Source organism: Centroberyx gerrardi, chromosome 12 (genome assembly GCF_048128805.1).
Source record: "Centroberyx gerrardi isolate f3 chromosome 12, fCenGer3.hap1.cur.20231027, whole genome shotgun sequence".
NCBI classification, from domain to species: domain Eukaryota; kingdom Metazoa; phylum Chordata; class Actinopteri; order Beryciformes; family Berycidae; genus Centroberyx; species Centroberyx gerrardi.
In genome coordinates this window covers 9,268,654-9,289,816 of record NC_136008.1, presented here as the reverse complement: position 1 = coordinate 9,289,816, position 21,163 = coordinate 9,268,654, and the positions used below count along the sequence as shown (strand labels likewise).

Genomic DNA, 21,163 nt, shown 5'->3' with positions numbered 1-21,163 from the left:
GATAGTTGGGCTGGGTTGCTCTATGGAAAAAGGGGCAAAGCTTTTAACCTTTTCATAATGAATAGCCAAATAGAATAAAGCTTTTTAACCTATTTTTGGAGTGACTTGGATCTCTTTTTCCTAACAAATTAGTCCAGTTCAATAAGATGAAACAACAACAAAGATGACCCCATTAAACTTTTCCTTGAAGCACTATAATAGCACAGTAAATAGAAGGTAGAGGGCATACAGGCTGACCTAAACAGTATGTTAATAGACTTTGTAGTAGTTTCATTGGTAGAATAATCTACAAATCAACAAATAAGTAAAGCATACATCACCTCTAACAGTTTGCACAGTTTAACTAACTTAATTCACATGCCAACTACAGTGACATCTCTGTTTTTCTGTTATGACAGATCAGATCCATCACTCGTCAATATAACCATGAAGCGATGATGTGTTGTTTTGATTCTGGCTGTATTTATTTCTTGGCAATTAGACAAAAAATAATTACAGGCTGCAGTGTAACTTAATTCACATTGTAAATCCTTCAGCGGGATAAGTGTAGCTGAATGTGGATGGTGTTTATTCAGTAGTCTTTCTCATCATAGCAGCACTGATAAATGTCACACTCTCACACATTTTTACAAGAAATGTTGGTCTGTGCGATCTCCAAGAATTGTTGTTTATGGCCCCCTGTTGGACCATGAGGAAATGGAGACCGTAATGATATTTAATACATCAGTGCAGTCCTAAACGAATGAACTGATTATATGAACTGATAGCTTAACGCTAAAATGGACAAAACAGCCCCAATTTTGTTATACCCAGGGGTTGTGCTGTGTTTGCTCTTTAATAATTTCTGTTACTTCATGAGAAACAGATGTAAATTGGAATGTAGATTATGTAGATTTCAAAGCCCAAAATCCTCCACTGAAAATATGCATAGATGGAAAATATCCCATAGGTTTTTTTTTGTTTGGATTTTTTTTTTAGCCTATGTTCCCAGAAGCCAGAGCAAACATTAGGTTCATCTGGCAGAAACCTAAGTGAGCTCAAACTTAAAACAGCAAGACTATATTTCAGATTGTACTGAATATAATTATGCACATTGAATATTCATATAGGTCCCCAAATCACAGGTAAAGGGTCAAGTTGGTTGAAAACTCATTATTTGTAGTGTGCCTGGAGTGTCATTCATTCAAGCACTTTAAAACCATCCATCTGTTACAAAATTAATAAACATTTTTAAGAACCCAGGTGTGTGTGTGTGTGTGTGTGTGTGTGTGTGTGTGTGTGTGTGTGTAATATCAGGGTTATTCTTTGCCATGTTTATATAGCATAAGTTTATACCTCTTATCTCTGTTTCTGTTCACTACTTCATATACTGTATTGTATTTTATACTTTGTTATATTTGTTATATTGTATCTTTATTTCTTTTATCTGCTGACCCGTCTAACATTTTGTGCTGCTGCTTTCTTGGCCAGAAAAAACAAAGATCTTTATTTTTTTTAAGTTTTTTATTTTTTAATCCCAATAAGGAAATACAATAAATCTGGGTCCAGCTCTCCTATTGCCAACATAAACTCTTTTGGTTTCTTGGTAAGGCCAAACGCGTTAGAAAATGCTACCCAGGCAGTTTGGTGGGTAGAAAATAATTGATTTTGGTTATAGAAGTCACTTTGAGACCTACGTAAATGACAGTGTTGGTGTTGAATGGCACTGGAGGAGCATCGTATGTATTTGTAAATATGTAAATATGTTTAAAATAATAATAATAATACAAAATGGATAGCTTAATGCTGTTGAGATGGGATATTGAAATATTAAGGGATTCGCCAGGATATTTAAGTGGCTTTACTTTATATTCTAAAGGTAAAGTTTCCTTGTGTGGGTTTTTCTCACCTATAGATGAATCAGTCTAGAAGAAGGACGAGGTATCATCATGGCCTAAAGTTGATTAGGACCAGATGTAAGTTCTCATACAATGTCAATAACTAACAATCACATACTGACAGATCTCTTAACTCTTATTTTTTTGTGGCTGAAAAACAGCTACACTTCCAAATCCACCGCAGGTTTTTCATCTCTCAGTGAGATTTGGAGGGGTGGGGCCAGCTAAATGTAATGCCCGCTGACAGCGCAGGGGCTTGGATGCAAATATCACGGCTTCGTGACTCCACTTGCCTGAGTTGGATGCAGTTCGACGCTCCAAAGTGGATTTATGTGGAAAATGCGATAGGGCGACTTGCAAGAGCTTCAGTACAAACAAGAGTCCTAACTGAAAAAAGAAAAAAAAAAACTGAAAAAAAAACAGACTGACAAATTTCATCGGAATAAGTTTTTTTTTTTTTTCTCAATTTGACCAAATTATTTTGAATCCATCCATGCGCATGTTCGTAGTTTGCATCCTCTATAGGGCGGCTGTTTTGACACTGTGACAAATTCTGAATGTGAAAGAAATGAAATCATTTGTCTTTTTAAATGGTGATAGAGAAAAAGCATCTCTTTTCCAACTCACATGGAGGTATCCTGTAGGAGGAGTCCTTTGTAACCAAACAAGTAACGGATTTTCCCGTATAAAAAAGGAAATTGAGCACCGACCGCTCACTGGAAGGCAGTACTGGGGGACCTCGGTGCACAGGTGGGTTCACTCTTATTTCACGTTTTCTACTGAATTCCTTAACTGAAGATTTATGAACCGATAAAGCCCTTTATTATCTGGACTATAGGACTTCTTTTTAAATATCCCAACTTGGGGGCTTGATATTTACTTTGTTATAAACTGTGCAGCTAGAAAATTATTAATTTCAAAGTTACTTTATTGGAAGCTAAGCAAATACATTTTTTTTATTTGTTAACAATACACGAATTATTATCATGATGATTATTATTATTATTATTATTGTTATTATTATTATTATTATTATGTTACTACTAACTTTTTTAAATTTTACTAGCAGAATTATATTATTAAATTCACTTATTTTCATGCCAGTGAACTCATTCACCTGAGAAGCAGTGAATGTCACATTCACTGCTTCTCAGCACAGTCATCTTAATTTTATTGTACAAAGATGAACAGTTTTCCTGTTTAGAGGAGGGTTGAAACTTCAGCAGACATCCATCATGGGCGCTGATGTAACTTTTTGCTGACTTAATTTTTCCAAACATATCCAATATTTACACAAGTGAGTGCAAAGAGAATGTATTATTTTTGGCACATCATGCTGTGTAGGAACAGTTTGACATTTCATTATATTGGCGCTGAGCTTTAGAATGGGATAGAGTTTACTTAATCTTTTTTCTCTCACCTTGCTTTCTATCTATCTAGTTATCTATCTATCACACACACACACACACACACAAGGAGCTACATACATGTTGACCCTTTGACTCCAGCTTCAAAGTGATGGGCAGGGAGGGATGCAGAAAAACAACTGGAGAGTGACATGATGAGAAATAGAGGGAGATGCTGGACTGAGGACATGTGGAGATCTGCACTTGATTCTCCTTCTCCCTGAAGAGCGGCGCGAGCAGCTGTAAGTCAGCTTGGTGCGTGAGCCTCCGAGGCAGAGCTGCACTGCGCTCCGCTGAGCTGTACAGGATCAACCCTCTGACCGCTGGAACCGTACTGATGCTCTCCTCCGCCGCCTGGCAGCCAGCGCTTCATCTGTAGCACATTTGACCCAACTTTCACTGCTCTCTTTAAGCAGCACAGGAAGCGATTAGGGAAATGGCTGTGGCTTCTGTAGGGTGCTGGTGGGCTCCGACCAGGTGTTTCTCCCACACATCTGCGCAGACAGCCGGGCCGGGGTGGACTGGCTACTTGCTGTCTGCTGGTTTAGATTAGAAGGTGTTGATGGGGTGGGCAGACTTGTGAAAAGGGCCAAGTGCGTCCATAAGAGTGATGGCTGACTCCCCCCGCTCTATTTTTCTTGTGATATCCTCATTCACCACCTCCCGTCTCTCCCTTTCTCTTTCTTTTCTCTTTGTCTTCTTCTTCTCTCCCTCTTCCTCTCTATTAGCTCCTCTGTTTTTCCACTGTCTCTCTCTCTCTCTCTCTGCGGGTTGGGCCAGCGCCACCACAGCTTATGACTTGGATGGGGAGATAAGGGAATGTACAAAAATCAAGATAAATCAAACATGAATATTTGCTATGCCTGGGTAAAATCACATACCAACTCCCATGGCTTTGCTCTCTGCACAGTTGGACAGCAATATCAGCGGAGGAAAATGGGCTCATGTAAAAGCCTGTGTTTACCGCCAATCCCACTTGTGTCCATATGGCAGCCGCCACTTAACATTAATTTCATTACAAAAACAAGAGGGCTTGGAGGATAGTGTGGGGCCACATGTAGCATCACAAGAGGCAAATGTTGGCCCCCAAAATTTTGGTTATTTCCTATGTGAGGAAAAAGACAAGTGCATTCTGCTGACATGCATTATCATGAAATGTTGGTAATTGTTTTATCATTGCTTGTGTTATTTGCCTGTATTTACTGGCGATCTCTTTTCCTTGTCTTTCTCAGACTTGTTGCTCACTGCAACAGCCACTATTACCTTCCTCCCAGTAAGTGTGTGTGTGTGTGTGCTTGAGCCACAGATAGTGAGGGCTTTTTGGCACATAGACACAAGTAAGGGAGATGATGTTCACTTTATTATGATACCCTTTGCTTATGTGTTTTTTTTCGCTAAAATCTGTGTCAAAAAGCCACTAGGTTCATCGCGAGGGAGAAAGTTCATCGGCAGGTTGCGTTCGTAACTCTGCGCTCTGAGTTGTGGCACCTTCTCAGGTTCAATAAATTCCCAGTGTGGGGGCTCCCTTTCAGTGCCTGAATAATTGATAGATCAAACTTAGGACTTACAAAGCAGGCAATTTAATCTCCTGACTATTTGATGAGTGGGGCTTAGTTTCATTTGGCTCGGCTGAATGGGGCTGACGGTGAGGAAAGGGACACAGTGCATGTGCCAGTTTAACGGATGAGGGAGCAGAGACAGAGAACTTTCAAAACATACGGAGGTGCCACAGTAGCTCCATAGTGGCTCGGTGAGATGAAGGCTTGTGACGTGACGTGTTTAAAAGAAAGAGTTCTTGCAATGCCTTATAATGAATCTCATGCAGATGGACCAAGAGTTACAACAATCAATATTCTCAACCCATGTCTCCTCCGTCTCTCTGCTCATCCACAGCCTGATCCTGTCTCTTATCTCCGTGGTGTGCGAGGATATGGATGGGCTGAGGTGGGCTTTTGGCAGGTTGCGCAGAGTCGTGGGAGTGCTGGGTTATGAAAGAGGCTCTGACACATATCTTGAGTTACTCAGCGCCGGAAAAGGTTGTGTTCTGACTGATCCGGAGCCATAGCATGTCCCGTTCTCCAAGCATCACTCTCCCGAGTAACAAACAGGTGCTGCAGAACACTGGCCGCTCCACATTTTTGGCTCTTTGCTGTAAATATGGCTTTAGCCGAGAGGTGCCGATGAAATTTTGACTCATTAAGCGTCGCAAAGCAAATAAACTTCCCGTAAGGGGAAAAAAGTCGGAGGTGTTTCTCAGTTAGGAGAGGCTGCGTTATTGGCCGGTGCGTTGTTACTTCTCTGAGATCCGTGACATAGCAGAGCAGTGACCTAAAACAAAGCTGTAGAAAGTGTAGAGTAATGCAATAAAACATAGCAGAGCAATGTGAAATGTAATGTGTAAGTCTTCAGGAAAAGGGATGCCTGCGAGTGTGTTTGTGTGTGTGTGTGTGTGTGTGTGTGCCAGCTTCTTGACTCATTCCAACAGGCTACAGCAGATGCCCCCAGTCACCAGCAGCTCTTTGAGAGCTTGCCCTCAGAGAGATACTGTGTGCTCCTTTTGGGGTTGATGGACGAGAGCCTGTAATTAAATAGTGTCCTGGCTCACATTAATAATGTTTCACAATAGCAAGACATTTTTGTACACAGGGGCCTCCTTTCCCCCCCATTTCAGTACATTTGTTGCTTCTCACAAAAGAGAGGGTTTTTGATTATTATTGGGACTAGAAATCAATCTGGATTTGTTTTTCTAGTCATTAATGATACATAGAAAATGGATGCTCTTCTTATCATTGTCAAACTTGTAGTGTATTTCTGGCACGCAGCGTGATCCTCTTGATTTCTCAAAATAGATTATTGAGATTTAGGTCGAACAATTTTGTAGTCTAAGAAGAGCATGGTGAAACCCAAAACAATGTTTGCCCTTTTGATTCATACTTTAACAAGGAACATAATGTTGCTTGTTGGAAAGTTTAGAGGTACCAAATGGCATTGCCCTTAGCGTGATTCAGAGCCACAACCAACTCAACAGCCAAATATGGTCCTATTTTTCTTTATTGAGCTATGAGGAAGGACCTCCCATTGCTCAGATCCTAACATGTTCTGTCTGTCCTCTTCACACAAGAGCTGTAAATACAGGCAGTTTGACACTATCTGAAAAGATCTCGGCACCAAATATGACAAGGTCTTTTAGTCCAAGTGTGTTTTGCATTTCACAGAGAGAGTTGGCTGCACTGCGTTTTCATCACTTTGCATAAGAAAAGAATAAAACTGCTTAATTCATCACCCAAGACCAAATGCAGCTTGGAGAGTTGGGACCCCAAAGTATTTGTGGCTTTCTGTTTCCTTTGACGTGACTGATGTTTTGAATGAACCGGCCAAATACTTCAGAATGACAGAGGTTGCTGATGTTTAGAATTAAATGTCCACTGTCGGGGCGTCCTGGTGGCTCAGTTGGCTGAGGCGCGGACCGCGTAACCACAACGTCCCGGGTTCGAATTCGGCTCAGGACCTTTGCCGCATGCTATCCCCCTCTCACTCTCTCCCATCCTTCCTGTATCTCTTCACGGTCAAAAATGCCAAAAAAATGATGTTTAAAAGTACACTGTATTATACTTGATTGAGTGTTGTTTATGCTGAATAGTATAGCCTAGATGTGTTGGGTTCATTGCTAAGAACAGAACTTATTGTTTTACGAAAATGAAAATCTCGGTAAATGTTGACAACACATTGCTATTATTTCATTACTACTCGAAAATCTGGTTTTGCCATCAGTTTCTGCCAAGATGTGAATATCCTTTTGTAATGCTAACTTAATGACATAATGTTTAGAGTTCATGTCACATAATTTTTCTCACCCTCCTTCCTCCCACCCCCTCCACCTGCAACAACCCCTTCTCCCAAACTTATTCCCCATCCCTCTCCGTCTCCTCTCCCCTCCTTCCCTCCCCAGCAGGTCCTGGCACAGGCAGATGTGTTGTCACGCATAGGAGTCGGGAAACCTGTCTCCGTCGAGCCCGCCCTCCCTCCCTCTCTCCCAGAGCATCTTTAATAAGACACATGCTCTTGGGCTCAGGCGCTCACTCACACCGAGCTCTCCCTGGCGCTCCTCCAACAACGGGCTCCCCGCTTCCCTGCCGGCCCGCCTCGAGCTTCATGGGTTGAACCGACAGAAGTTCCATACTCTCCTCTCCTTTTTTTTTTCTCCTCAGTTCTTCTCCTCTTCATCCTCCGCACGGCCCCCTCGACCTCCTCCATCCCGCAACCCCGCTCTGTCTGTCTGCTCCCTCCGCCTGTGCTACCACCAGCGTGATGGCTTGTTTTGCCCCGGGCTCGTTTGGACTCGCAGCCGCAGCGTCGCCCTCCAATACACGGAGTCGCAGACACAGCAGCCAGTAGAGAGAGAGAGAGAGAAAGAGAGAGTGAGATACAGAAAGAGAAAGGGGGGAAAAAAAAGAGAAAGAGATACTGAGGGAGCAGTAGCGGCGGAGAGCAGCAGAGAGGAGGGATCAGCAGTCCCAGCAGCAGAGGGATCCACCTGTCCCAGAGTGGAAGGGGGCCCCCCGCCTGATCTGTCTGGCTGCAGGGGGGGACCCCGCGTGGCCGGGAAGGCAGCAGGGACTATGCAGCTGGGACTGGTGGCGCTGGCAATGGTCTTCCTCAGCTCCATGGGTCACAGCGATGTTCTCAAGCTCTCCAAGGCGAGGAGGCAGAGACGGAGTGAGTTCCCCAAATTTCCTTCAGTTTCCCTTTCTTCCTCTCCAGCCTTCTGTTTCTATGGTCTGAGTCACAGTGGTGGACGTCTTGTAAACATTTAGCAGGCAGAGTAAAGATAACATTTTGTTTATTTCCTCATCATTCTTATATTTGTTTTGCCAAGGCGGGTTATGTTAGGTTCACCGTTTCCCCCAAATGACTCGTCTTTCTTCCCCTTTTTATGATTACGCCTCTCTCAGTTTATGTTAAATTTTTATGGCGATTAAGCATGTTTATAGAGGGGATTTCAAGGGATTCGCCCTCAGAGCCGTTGCTCTTTTTGCGTCCGGCTTTGTGGGCACGTAACGTAACGAGTACCTGGCGGTCCTCAGCGCTCACTTGGGCCGTGCCGTCTGTGTTGTTGTAAGCATTTTTCTGACCTCACGCACCCGCAGAGACGGCGCTTACGCTCAGTACACCTCTGGCCTCAGAGCTGGGGTGAATCTCGGTGCCGGTGTTACGGTCAGCTTTGAGATAACTCCTTCTCTACACACGAGGTGCTTTCAGGCAATGCCAGCCTCACCCCTACCTCCGTGCACCAGAATTCATATTAAATCAGGACCAGCCACAACAACAGATGTTATGCAAACCACACATAGGGGAAGGGAGAGCTGTTGTTTGTGTCATAGAAATAGAACAACATTATTATATACTCAGATTACATTCAGAGATGGAGGATGTCCCTTAATGCTTTGTTGTGGTTTGTCTTGTGCCATTGTAGTGAGGGCAGAAGCATTTGGGTCATGTAGAATATACATGAGCGCCCTCTAGAGCGTCACAGATACCTTCAGGCAGTTTCCCCTCCAGATATAGACGGGATCTGTAGTGAACACCTCTCTGATTTACAGCTTCCAGCAATTTGAAATGAAGGATTGCCGTGGCGTGTGTAGATATCATCAGATTCCATGTTTCCTTCAATCATCCTTCCCAGTTGGAAAATAGCTTTGGAGCAGATTTGCCCTGACAACGGAGAGGCTTGTTTTCCTCCCCGTGGACTTTGTGTCTTCTCTCTCCAGTCTGAGAATGAATACGATGGAATGCAGAGATCAAACCGAAACCATCGGAGAAGAGAGTAGCTCATATTGCTCCTCCTCACGCTCCAGACCGCACGAACTCTCTCTTTCAACCAGCCAGGGGTCACAAACCGTTTACAACATCACATTCTCAGATTCTGCAGCCTCCCCTCTGCCGCGGTTAAATATTACACCCCGGGACCATTATTACTTTTATCATTATTAGTGAGCGATAAGACCTGGCTGTAACTGCTGCTCTGCTGCATCCCAGGTTACCATGACTCAGACGTGGTGTGATCGATTCATGGCAGAGCATTTTTAACGCTTTTACCGTCCAGCTTATCTCTGGGAGACAGGTGGGCAGATGGATTGCTGTGTGAGTGTATATATATTTAGAGCTGATACAACACAGGACTGTAAATCAACTCTGATGACTGCACTTTCGGCTCCAAACGGCTCCAAGAAACAGGATGTGCACTTTGACACACTTTTCTAAGCAATGATTTAGATTACTGGCCGTGCATACAACCTCTTTGCCTTTTTGGAAGATGAGGGAATTGAAATATAATGTCTGAACCTGGGATCACATGGCAGTTAAGTGTAAATGCGTCAGCAGGGCATCTCTAGAGTTCAGACTGTCAGTAAGTTGTTCTACTTTGTATTCGCAGACTAATAACTTGCACACTGCTGGATTGTGGCTCCATAGAAAAGCATAGAGACAGGCATTTGCGCATATTTGTCTCCTGGCCATACCCTCCGCAATTGTATGTTGCCAGTTCCTGATGCCCACATCATTTCTGATTGACCCCGGGGCGGGGGGGGGGCGGCCCTGTGTGATGTCAGTGCCTGATTTTGAATGGCCCTTGGTGGGTTGTCAGTCCCAATCACCCGGGTTTCTCCAACTGAAAATCTGTTAAGGATCTCCGGCAAGCAGTTTCAAGTAAACAGTGAGTAACTGTTCAAACAAAGATGTTTGGCCTGGCCCCTGGTTAGATTAAGCTGCAAACATTAACCCCTGCTTGTTGGGGTGTTGATAAGTGCTGGCATGTTTATGGCCAAGTTTGCGGTGATGTCTGCAAAATATAAAGGTTCCCTGATGTTGTTCTCACTGGCACTACAAAATCTTGACAGCTGGCTCTTTAATTTCCTCATCAAACGTCATATCAGACTGAAGTTGATGAATCTGTGTTGATGGTACCCCATGCTGTTCTGTTCTGTTCTCCTTATTTCCCCACCTATACCCCCCCCCCCAACTACTCCTTTCTCTCTATTTGTCTTGTTTCTCCACAGTTAGCACTGAGGGGCCGCCATCTTGCCCCAAAGGCTGCGATCGCTGCTCAGAGTATAACGGCTGCGTGAAATGTAAGCCCAAGCTCTTCATCTTCCTGGAGCGCAACGACATCCGTCAGATAGGCGTGTGCCTCGCCTCCTGCCCCATGGGATACTTTGGCATGAGGAACCCCGAAACCAACAGATGCACCCGTGAGTTTAGCTTTGTGTTGTGGACTCCTGACTGAGAGGCACTGGCAGTGTCACCGGTACCCCGACAGGATGTGTCACTGGGCACATAGGAGCCATAGATACACATCCAGAGACCATTGTGTACTTGCCAGGTCCAGCTAAATCATTACCAATACTACCAGTCCCTAAACACACACAAAGGGCACAAAAATAGCAAAACACAAAAACCAGCGAAGTATGTGCCAAACTGGGAATGAGCCGGCTGAATTTTTAACTTGACCTCTTTGGGCCGGTTGTGGGCAGGTTTGGCTCATTTGGAAGGAGGGTGGAAGGGCGGCCATGCTCAGTATTTACCAAACTTTCTCAGTTGGTTCTGATGGCACCACTCCCATGTTTTTGGCCTAGGAGTGCCAACAACTCAGCCCGTGGTCTGTTTTCCCTTACTTGTGGGCAGAAAACAGCACTGGATGAAAATCCCAATGAAAACATTTCTAATGCACTGTTGTTTGTCTGTTTTTGAGAGGATGTCTGTGTTTTTTGTTTGGCTCTCATGTGCAGGGTTCATGCCAGTCCACAATCCATGTTTGTTATGTTTTCTCTTTTACACATATTCTATACTGATACACCTGTGCAGTATCATATGCATTCTCTGTATAGTCTCTGTAATGGAAAACCAAAAAAACCCAAAAACGAGTATGGGTCATTTGAATGTAACTGGGTTAAAAAGAACGCTCTTTGATCGGTCTTTGCACAGCTAAATGTTCTGTGAAATTATGTTGCATTAAGCACACTGAGGGCCGACCACTGCCACTACCACCATTAGTGGTGATTCAGATCTGTTTGCCCTGTGCCCTTTCTAATTGTTTAATGATATCCACTCCCTCGGGATGAATATAGGTAAAGATATTTGGTAGGCAATTACAAAGGCCAGCAGCTTGTAGTCATTATTTTATTTTGCTACAGGAAGAAAAATACAGACTGTTTCCCTCATACAAGTTGTTTTGTTTGATGACCCGTTGCTACATCACATAATATCTATCAGATGTGTTAAATAGTGTTCTCTCTCAAGTGTACACACCCCCGTAGCAGATAAAACTCAAAGAATAATTCCAAGCGGTGATGCAAGAACTTTGATTTTTCACCGCTGTGATTTTGGAGAACGGGAGCTGATATTTGCGCTCCAGCGGTCTCCTTATTATTGATGCTGGTCTCTTGTTCGGCCCCTGCGTTTTACAGCCCCTCGTATCGAGAGGCAGATTCGATCGCATTCAGATTTACACAGCCCTCCCAAGGAATCTCTACAGCCAACAGATTCAGAGCATCATATCTTATTGTAAATCAACACTAGCTTTCCAACTGGAGGGTCAGTATCGGAGCAGTAAGTCAATGGAGATTCTATCCAGTTGGATTAAGAGGCTTGAATTTACTTTCATTTAATATTCATGTGAAGCTTATCATACCAGTGTGACTGACAGTTCAGTATTGTAATTCTTAGCGTTTTAATTAGTTTTTAGCATTTTCATAGCTGAGAAGAATGAAAATGCAAGTGAGGTGACACAAAACGACAAATGAGTTTGATGGCAATAGAGTTGTAACAGTAAGTGGAAGAGTGCTGTGATCTATTTGCAACAAATTCCTGATATTTTCATATTATTTGAATGCTATACTCGTTCACGATCCTGATTTGTTACAGAATATGCTGGCTCTCCTCCCCGAATTCTTTTTGGAGGCCCTCAGTGGCTAACCTGGGGTTATTATCCAATCATCTGCCTTTATTCAAGTCATCCCAGCATGTCTTGTTAGCAACATTTGTCTTACATTAGGGCTACAAACGTCAGTACTGTCAAATTTAGCTGTCAAGGGCTTAAAAATAATAATTGAGAGCAGCAGGCTAGAACATTAAAATCCCAGTGAGGGTTCAGTGTTAGCTCATTTCTGACCTTGGCGAGAGACCAGCGGCAGAGTAGACATTCTTTAGTCCAGCGCATGTGAATAAATGATGTCTACAGCTGAACGGGTTTCCCATATAGAAATATTCACACCCAATAATTTACAGGATTCCATCTTTGCCCACCGTTTTTGTAGTCCCACATTCTAGTCCCGGCACTGTTAATTCAGATGTAGCTAATGATGAGGAAGAGGCATTTGGGATAGGAGCTTTTGGTAGTCTGGATCTTATTCTCCCATGTATGTAATTATCTCAGTTTGAAGTAGTTGCTTGTTTGACTGGAGAGCCGGAGGTTTTAATGAGTCTGAGGTGTGTGGAGACCTCTTGAGAATCCCACTGACTCGATCCGCTGCTGGTCTGTACTCATTCACACCCGCTTTCCAAAAAAACAAGGCCTGTGGTATGCGTGTGCTTTTAGGAGGAGAGTGTTATTCATGAAATATCCCTCTAAATAGACTCTCCCGCTGTTTTGTCACTAATAAATCTCTCAGAGGAAATAAAAGTTCTTCTTGTCCTCCCACTTGAGAATCCTTCACTTTTTTCAGCCAAAAAGCCATGAATATTCCATTAAGAGACTACTGGGTGCTCAGTATTCATTCCAAATTTGCTGAACAAGAACAAAAAATTTTTTGAAGCCAGACAGAATTTATGTGACTATATACTGATTCGATCCTCTCATTTGATCCTCTCTTTTTGTCTCCCCTATTTCTTTCAGAATGTAAAATAGAAAATTGTGAAGCGTGTTTCAATCGCAATTTTTGCACAAAATGTAAGGAGGGCTTGTATTCACACAGAGGGCGATGTCATGTCAGCTGCCCTCCAGGCCTAAGCACCGTCAACGGGACCATGGAGTGTGTAGGTGAGTGAGCTCTAACTTTGCATTATTCACCTCGAACCCTATAGTCATAGCATCTCTCAAAGCTCCGGCTGAGCTGGCTTTTATCACATAAAAATGATAAAACACAGTGAATCAGTAAGTATTATTTCAAGGTCTTCCACTCATTGAAACAGCTCTCAGGTGTGCGCTACATATCGATCCACAGCACGACCCACTTAGCCTTTCTTATACTTAACACTTCATCTGAGCAGCCAACTATGTGCAGCTTGTCAGAAAATTGCTGCCTGGCCTGGAACAAGAGCGGTCAACACTTTAGAGAAATTATATGTTCTCTTGAGGTTGTTTCTCTTTCTTTTTCTGTTGTCTCTCAATCGTAAGTGAGTGTTTTCCGTAGAAAGTATTTCTGTCATAAGTAAGTAAACACAGCATTAATAGTAAGACTCTCCAGGCAGCTTGGCTCAGTGCAGGAGAGACCTGGAGTGACTTTTTGACATTACTGTTCCAACTTGTCCAGACTGGTCCATTAGAGAATATGGAGGATGATCCTCCCAAACTTTTTGAACTTTTTCCTAAAAAGTAGCTTTTATCTTGAGTACAGTGGACTTAATAGCCACACATTTTTTGGTACATTTTCAGGCTCACAGCAACCCCCTCTCTCTTTCCTTCTCTACTTTCAGAAAAGTCCAAGTTTAAACAAAAAAAAAAGAGCTAAAATTGTCTGCAGGTTTGGAAATCACTTAAGCTCAACAGCATGGGCTGAAACAGTTGCGCTCTCCACAAATACTGCCAAATTAGTAATACACAGGAAAGCTGAGAAGCCCATGTGAAACGTTTGAGCTGCAAAACTTTTCACCGCATTGGTTTTCGTCCCGGTTTCATTCCAGGTCAACCCGCTGTCGAGTGCGAACTGGGCGAGTGGAGCCAATGGGGTTCCTGTATGAAGAAGAACAAAACGTGCGGTTTCAAGAAAGGCTCGCAGTCGAGGGTCCGCGAGCCCCTTCAGCAGGTCCCCAGCCTGGATAGCCCCCCGCCCCTCGTCACCTCACAGCCTTGTGCTCCGCAGACAGAGAAAAAAAAGTGCACTGTGGTCAAGACCCCCTGTACGAGAGGTAAAACGGCAAACACACACACACACACACACACACACATAAACTACAGACAGACACACTGAGAAGGAAACAACAGATAGTAAGGATGGAGGACTAAAAGGTACTCATTAATAGTTGTGCATGTAGATTTTAAAATAATATCAGATGACAGCACTCAGATGATGTCAGATGAATCAGTGATAAGCTCCATGTGCCTCATGAAAAGCCTTCACCAGTTAATATGATGACTGATGGAGCCATTACTCAACATCCAGGCCTGCATCCCCGCCAGTGTGTCTGTGACCCGCAACGTGTTGATTGGGTTTGGTTTGGCTGGGCTTACAGAAGGACACAGAATCTCTTGACTTCTCTGCATGTAAACAATAAACTCCGTCTCCGAGCCAAGCAGATGACGGGCGGGCGTTACGCACTGCAGAGCTGGACTGGGATCAGAGCTGGAAACAGCTATTTGTTTCGAAGATCGCCGAAGCGTGAGGTTTACACGGTCCTGACATGTTTGCTTGGGCTCTTATCATCCACACACCAACATGCTCTCCAGCAGGTTAATGACCATTCTCACCAGTCAATGGCCATTATTGACGCTCGTACCAGCTAATTAGTCGCTCTTGGACACATTTGCAGCTATGACTAATAAGTGATGGATCTAGCCAATTGCTCAAGAGTTTATTGGCTGAAAACTGAAACAAAAATGCATTGATCTTGGTCAGTTTGCTGTGAAACTTGTCTTCCTTAGTAACAAAGCAGATAATTCAGAACTTTATTGGCCACAGCGCTAGGATGATAAACCTTGTGAAAGGCCCAATAAAAATTGAATAAATTGTTAATCTCTGCTAATTGATTTAAAGGGCTTGTTCTCTTCTGCATATAAATTGCTGCTGGTGGGTGCCATCTGGCACATATTTTTGTCTCTCTTATCAGACGCTAATTCTGTACACTAATCTATGTTGTATAATGTGCCATTTTCAACCAAAGTCGGTAGCTTCCACTTATTTACAAGGACTAAGTGAATTGTAAATGAGCAGTATTGAAAACCTTTATTGGACGGTGGCACGCTTAGGGGATTTCAGACACAGCAGCAACATTGTGTAACAGTATTTGCAGTGTTGGCAGCTGTACATACAGATGTTGCAACATGTAACAGATGATATGCATGGATATGGCTGTGAGTAAACATGGAGGCTTGCACATTCCAGTACCATCCTCTGTTCTTGACCAATTCCTATAAGACTCCGAGTGTAAGGAACAGACTGTGATCTGATATTGTCCCATATAGATGTTTGGTAATGTCTAGAGTGAGGCAGGCTGGTGCTTTGCCAGCTTGTTATTCCTCGGTGAGGAGTGGGCTCTATGTTGGACAGGCAGTGACGGCGCTATTTAAGAAATGAGAAGCAAATTTACACTGACGCCTGCATCCTGGAAAGAATTTCCACCTTGGGTTCAGAAGAATAATTAACAGTGAAATATTATAAACTGCGCCATAAAAAGTGCTATTCCGACTGCCAAATTTCTAAACTTGGAGCAAAGGTAGGTCATGTTAGAAGGGCAAGTATGACAAGTGAGGTGTCACCTGACAAGGGATGAGACTGAGTCATAGAAGCCTCCTGGGTTGCGAAATGTTGGACTGCTGAAGTTTAGGAGACATTTAACCCTGGTTTTCCTCCAGTCGGCAGCTAAATAAGCTGGTAAGGAAATTAGACACGTACTACTGCCAAGATGCATAGAAATAAAATTTTTTTCTGTGAAGTAATTCATAGGTGATGGGTATCAACTCTGGTGAACCAATTCATGTGGGTAAACTCACCATGTGCTAAAGGAGCGCAGTTGCGGATTCATCTGTGGGAGTTGGCCGGCAGGCTGGCTATATAAAACACAGGGGGCAGAGCTTGTATAACATTAGTGATTTAGTGGTCTGCAGATCTCACGCTTTGTGTCGATTTGGCCGCATTTACTTTTTTTTCCCCTTCCTGAAGCTCCACAAAAGGGGCTCGCACGAAAACTGAATTTTCTGGATGTGTGATTGCATTTGTCAGGCAACATTGTTTAGCTTGGATGGAGAGGAGCTGCAATCAGGGTTGTCATAAATTGATGGAGTCCCCCTCTCTTGGCTCCATTAGTGTTTTGTCAGAGAGCTAATTAAGTCCTTACACAGTAAGCACACCAGCTCAGATGCTGCAGAGTGTGTGTTAGAGCCCTTAACTCCACTCAGACTCACCATGTCTCATTGATATAAACTGAAACTATTACTGCACGATATTGAGCGCTTGTTTCATTAGTGGCCAAAACAGCTCCCAAATGTGTTTGTTGATTCAAGACAACACATGGATGCAGAGCATGTTATCTAATCTCCTGATGTGGCTTGAGCCAACTGACCAAATGGCCTCAACAGTGACGACGTTCTCATGGTTTTGGCACTGATGGCTCTCAGAAAAGAATACAAGTTATTCCCGGTTGTGCACTACTGTGTGGGACCATGCCTTCTAGTTTTCCAGTAGAGAGAAAAGCAACTGTGATTCTGCCAGGCCTGCATTGAATAAACAGCAGAGTTTTTATTGAAGCTCTTTTTTTCTCTCTCTATATACTCCGGTGAACTCCATTAAATGCATAACCACTTCATTACCATATAGTGATTTGTGTTGGCTGTCTAAAAACATGTTTTTGAGGAAATTGAAGAAATATTATACCTTTGGACTTTTCATTTTTGCTTTGCAAAAAATCACAATTGTTTGTACTACAAATTTAAAAAAGCTGGTCATAACTGAAATAAACACAGGCTTACAGTTATTACTCCACAACAGCAGACAAACATGGTGGCGCCATAAGCTCTGCTGTTGTCAAATGCGTTATGAATGCTGTCCAGCTCTTGGCACGTGTTGACTCAGTTTCCAGGGAGAGCGGAGACTCTCAACACACAAGTTCATAGCAAACATCCCCCAACATTAACTGCCCTCCCTCCTTTATCCATAATGGCGTACTTATGAGCCATGCCTAAACAATCAGCGTCCGACACCTGACACAAGTCCATTTCCACTCTCTGACAGCTCTTCACATCCTTATGGGCCATTAGTGGGCCCTTGACAATGTTTATTTCATGGCAGTCATTTTGGGCCTGAATGCCCTTGGATGCTTATACAGTCTATAGCTGCACTGCATTTTCAAAACAGCAGAGGTTGAAGGGAGTCCTGATTTACATTCAGAGTGCTTTGAACTGTGGATATTTGTATGTGGAGAGCGATTATGCACTTGTGTGACAGGTGGGAATCCTGATACAAGAGTACCAGCAGAGAGGGGATTTGGGAGGGGTGAGGTGGGGTGGGGGGTGGGGGTAGTTGTTGAAACAGGAATTAAACTCAACCGGCTCCTAAATGTTTATATGGACTATTATGTTCCATCAGGCATTGTCTGTGCGAGTGTTATGACGTGTCCGGCTCATGGCTGCGCTTCTCACAAAGGCTTTATTATTATTTTCCGGCCTGTAGTCGCGGTGCGCTGTGTGTATCCTGTCAGCGCGGCGCAGCGCTGCATAGCGTCACGCTGGCATTTATGAATGGCTGCGGATCCTGCGCTGGATGTGCGAGGCTTAGACGTGATTAGCCTGCGTTGAAAGGCCACATGATGAGCCCACATCCGACACAAAGCCTCAGCGTCCACTCTCATCCCTCAGGAATCCGTGTTGTGCTGCTTCTGCGCTCAGCGTCAGGTTCATAACAGCTGCAGAAGAAGCGCTTGTTTGAATAAGAGTATAACTCACTAATCGTGTTCTCTGTGCGTTCTCATTCCAGGCAGGAAGAATAAGGGCGACCGGAAGGATGAGCCGAACAGGCGAGAGAAAGAGAACGGACGAGGGCGAGGGCGAGACGGCAAACAGGGCAGCAGAGGAGGAGGAGGAGGAGGAGGAGGAGGAGGAGGAGGAGGAGGAGGAGGAGGTGGGGGCAAGAGGAGGAAGGGCCAGAGCAGGACCACCAGCGCTCCCAGCATCACAGCCAGCTCTGTCTCCTAACTGCCAGTGCCAGCCGGGTGGGGCCGAGAGAAAACCAGAGACCCGGCCTCACCCAGCAGCACCGGCCAGACCCAGAAAGACCATGACAAATATCAAACTGATGAAGGAATGGATTAATGCTGCTATGCATTTTAGAAGATGCGCAAAAAGAGAACTGGAGGATTGCTGCAATACACAAGACTTCCCAGAACTTTCTAATAAGAGAAGAGCATGTCTGGAGGAGATGATTGACTTGGTGGTACACAGAGAGACTTGTTGACTTTCATTCCACGGTGAGGGATCACTGTTGGACAGCGTAGTCACATTGGAAAAGATTGTGGTTCGACACGGTTCATTTCATCCCTCATGAACCAGCATAAGTCCCTCTTGAACTATGAACAGATCCTGTGGTTCAAGTGCAACTTTCAAGCTGGGAGCCTGATAATGAGTCAGGGATCTCTTCAATCTGCTCTGCTCGATGATGTATTTTTTTCCAATCTAATTTTAATCACAATCTGTTTTTCATTTGTTTTCGTGTTTGTGAGAGGTAGCAGACGGATTTTCTCAAGAGCCGCTGTACGTGATGTAGAGAAAATGAACAGTATTAAGAGTCTTTATACCTTTATTTCTTATTTTAAGATGAAACAAAAAGAAAGGCACTGGAACTCATTTGTGGTTGTTTAGGAAAGAGGGTCTTATATATATTTTGGGAAGGAGGGAACCTATTACAAAACAAGCCCAAGAAAGGACGTAGAGGGGGATTAGTGGGAGCTCAGCTCAAATCCTGCTCCGGTGTCTGATAAAAGTTTAGCCATTTGATAGCTTAGTTGTTTGTTTCCAATTAAATGTTGCTGTTTGTATCAGAAAATAACTCTGCACAGAAAATGAGGAATAAACAAACATGGGTATGTGCATGGAGACGAGGTTGCATGTGTGTGCCTGTGTAGGTGTGTGTGTGCGTGTGTGTACCTAAAGTCTACAGTTTTTTCTGCAAAGTAGGCCTAGTGAGCACTCTTATGACTGTATGTATATTTGTGTGGTTGCCTGTGTACATTGTATGCGTTTCTGCACGAAATCTTGTCGTTTGTACATGTGTGTTAATGTTTGCACATGTGTGTTAATATTGGTCTCGTAGAATGAAGGAATAGGATCTGGAAAACAAGAGGAACCATTGTAAATGCACAATGATATATCAACAAACATAAATATGCAATAACTACAAGCCACTGATTATTATATAAGCCATCAAGCCATCAGCTGCTCAGTAATCATATATGTTTGCAACAGGGTCTGAAATTTTGCACAGCCATAGTGTTTCCTACTGCTCAAGTTTCAGAGAAATCATTACATTTTACACATTTATACTGCAAAAACTGGCTTCATGACATTGCAAATACAGAGGAAGGAAACAAACCCTTTCCTAGAAGTATTTGGACACTACTAGTTTGAGTAAATGTTGTCACCTGCTTTGTTTAGCTTTCCCTGGGTCTCTTTGCTTTACACAAGATATTAGCTTCAGCAGAAGTTACACGTTACATTATTCATTCATATTATGGATTGTGATACTGAATATGTCAAAAATGTGTTTATCAATAAACATAAGGAGTATTAGTATCATCATGTATATCTTATTCTGTGAAAGCTTAAATAAAGTTCAGATGAAGTTAACATACTGTAGCGGACATGTGAAACTTGAATTGTTTAATTTGAATTTGAAGTTTTGATATGATTTTGGAAATGCTCACAATTAATCCATCACTTATTTTTCTGTAGTTGCCTTTTCTACACCTGCACCATATTTCTACATCTTCTCTAATAATGACATGTTTTACACATAAGAACCGATTCTTGCATGATGACATTTAAGTGTCAACTTAAGGTAATAACACAATCATCATTAACAGTGATAACAGTAATCATTCATTCATATAACACGCTAAGTGAATGACTTGCGGCTATTTTGACCATTTGTGGCAGTGATTTCCACTATAAACCTGCTGCCATAAGGATATAGCGAAGGTGTGTATCATGAATATCGATACAAAGTCAATGTTGAGTCCATCTCTTATCCCCTTACCTCAACTGCATCAAGGCATGATAAAAACCTGCCAGGAATATGAATCTAGATAATCCAGCTCCAGTTGACAGCACTCAGTAGTTCTAATGTGGGCTTCCTCTCCTCCCACTAGCTACAGGAGGCCATCTTGGGAGGTGGAAGAGCTTAGATGGGGCAACTGGGGGCGATGGTCCCTCTCACTGGCCAAACGCTGGCGCCTGGGCAGGGGTCGTAAAAGCAGAGACAGAAATAAAAACTAATGATGTGTCATAGCCAGTGGGGAGGGGGGGGGTGTACCAGGCCTCGGCCCTACAACAAAACAGCCGTTTCTCATTACCAAAGGGGAGGGCAGGGGGAATGGTAGAGCGTGCACCGTAAATTACACATTCATCCCTCTTCCTGACCATAAATTCTTACTCCGGCTCCATTGGACGGAGCTCTCCCTCACCTCCCACTCTTTTCTTTTTTTCTCTCTCTCTCTCTCTCTCTCTCTCTCTCTTGCTCCCCCACTCCCCTCTTTTCCAGGAGAAATTAATGGTAAATCTTTGGAGTATATATGCCCTTAATTTGCCAAGATCATAAACACTTAATGATGTCATTGCTTGAGCAATGGCATCTAGGCATGGGAAATGGCATTTAGGAAAGGCCCTTGGGAGTGCAACACCTCAGCAGGCAGCACCCGGTCATGCCCATGTCTGCTTGCGTACTTTACTTTGGTAAACTAACA

The 21,163-nt window shown here is 43.5% G+C and overlaps 1 protein-coding gene across 1 annotated transcript; it reads left to right on the top strand.

Annotated features, from left to right (window-relative positions):
- Positions 1–7,451: 7,451 nt before the first annotated feature.
- Positions 7,452–20,048, top strand: rspo1 (R-spondin 1). Its single transcript, XM_071899190.2, has 5 exons — positions 7,452–7,999; positions 10,339–10,530; positions 13,173–13,316; positions 14,180–14,404; positions 18,184–20,048. The coding sequence occupies exons 1-5, from the start codon at positions 7,903–7,905 to the stop codon at positions 18,399–18,401; spliced, it is 876 nt and encodes a 291-aa protein (XP_071755291.2). The 5' UTR covers positions 7,452–7,902; the 3' UTR covers positions 18,402–20,048.
- Positions 20,049–21,163: the final 1,115 nt, after the last annotated feature.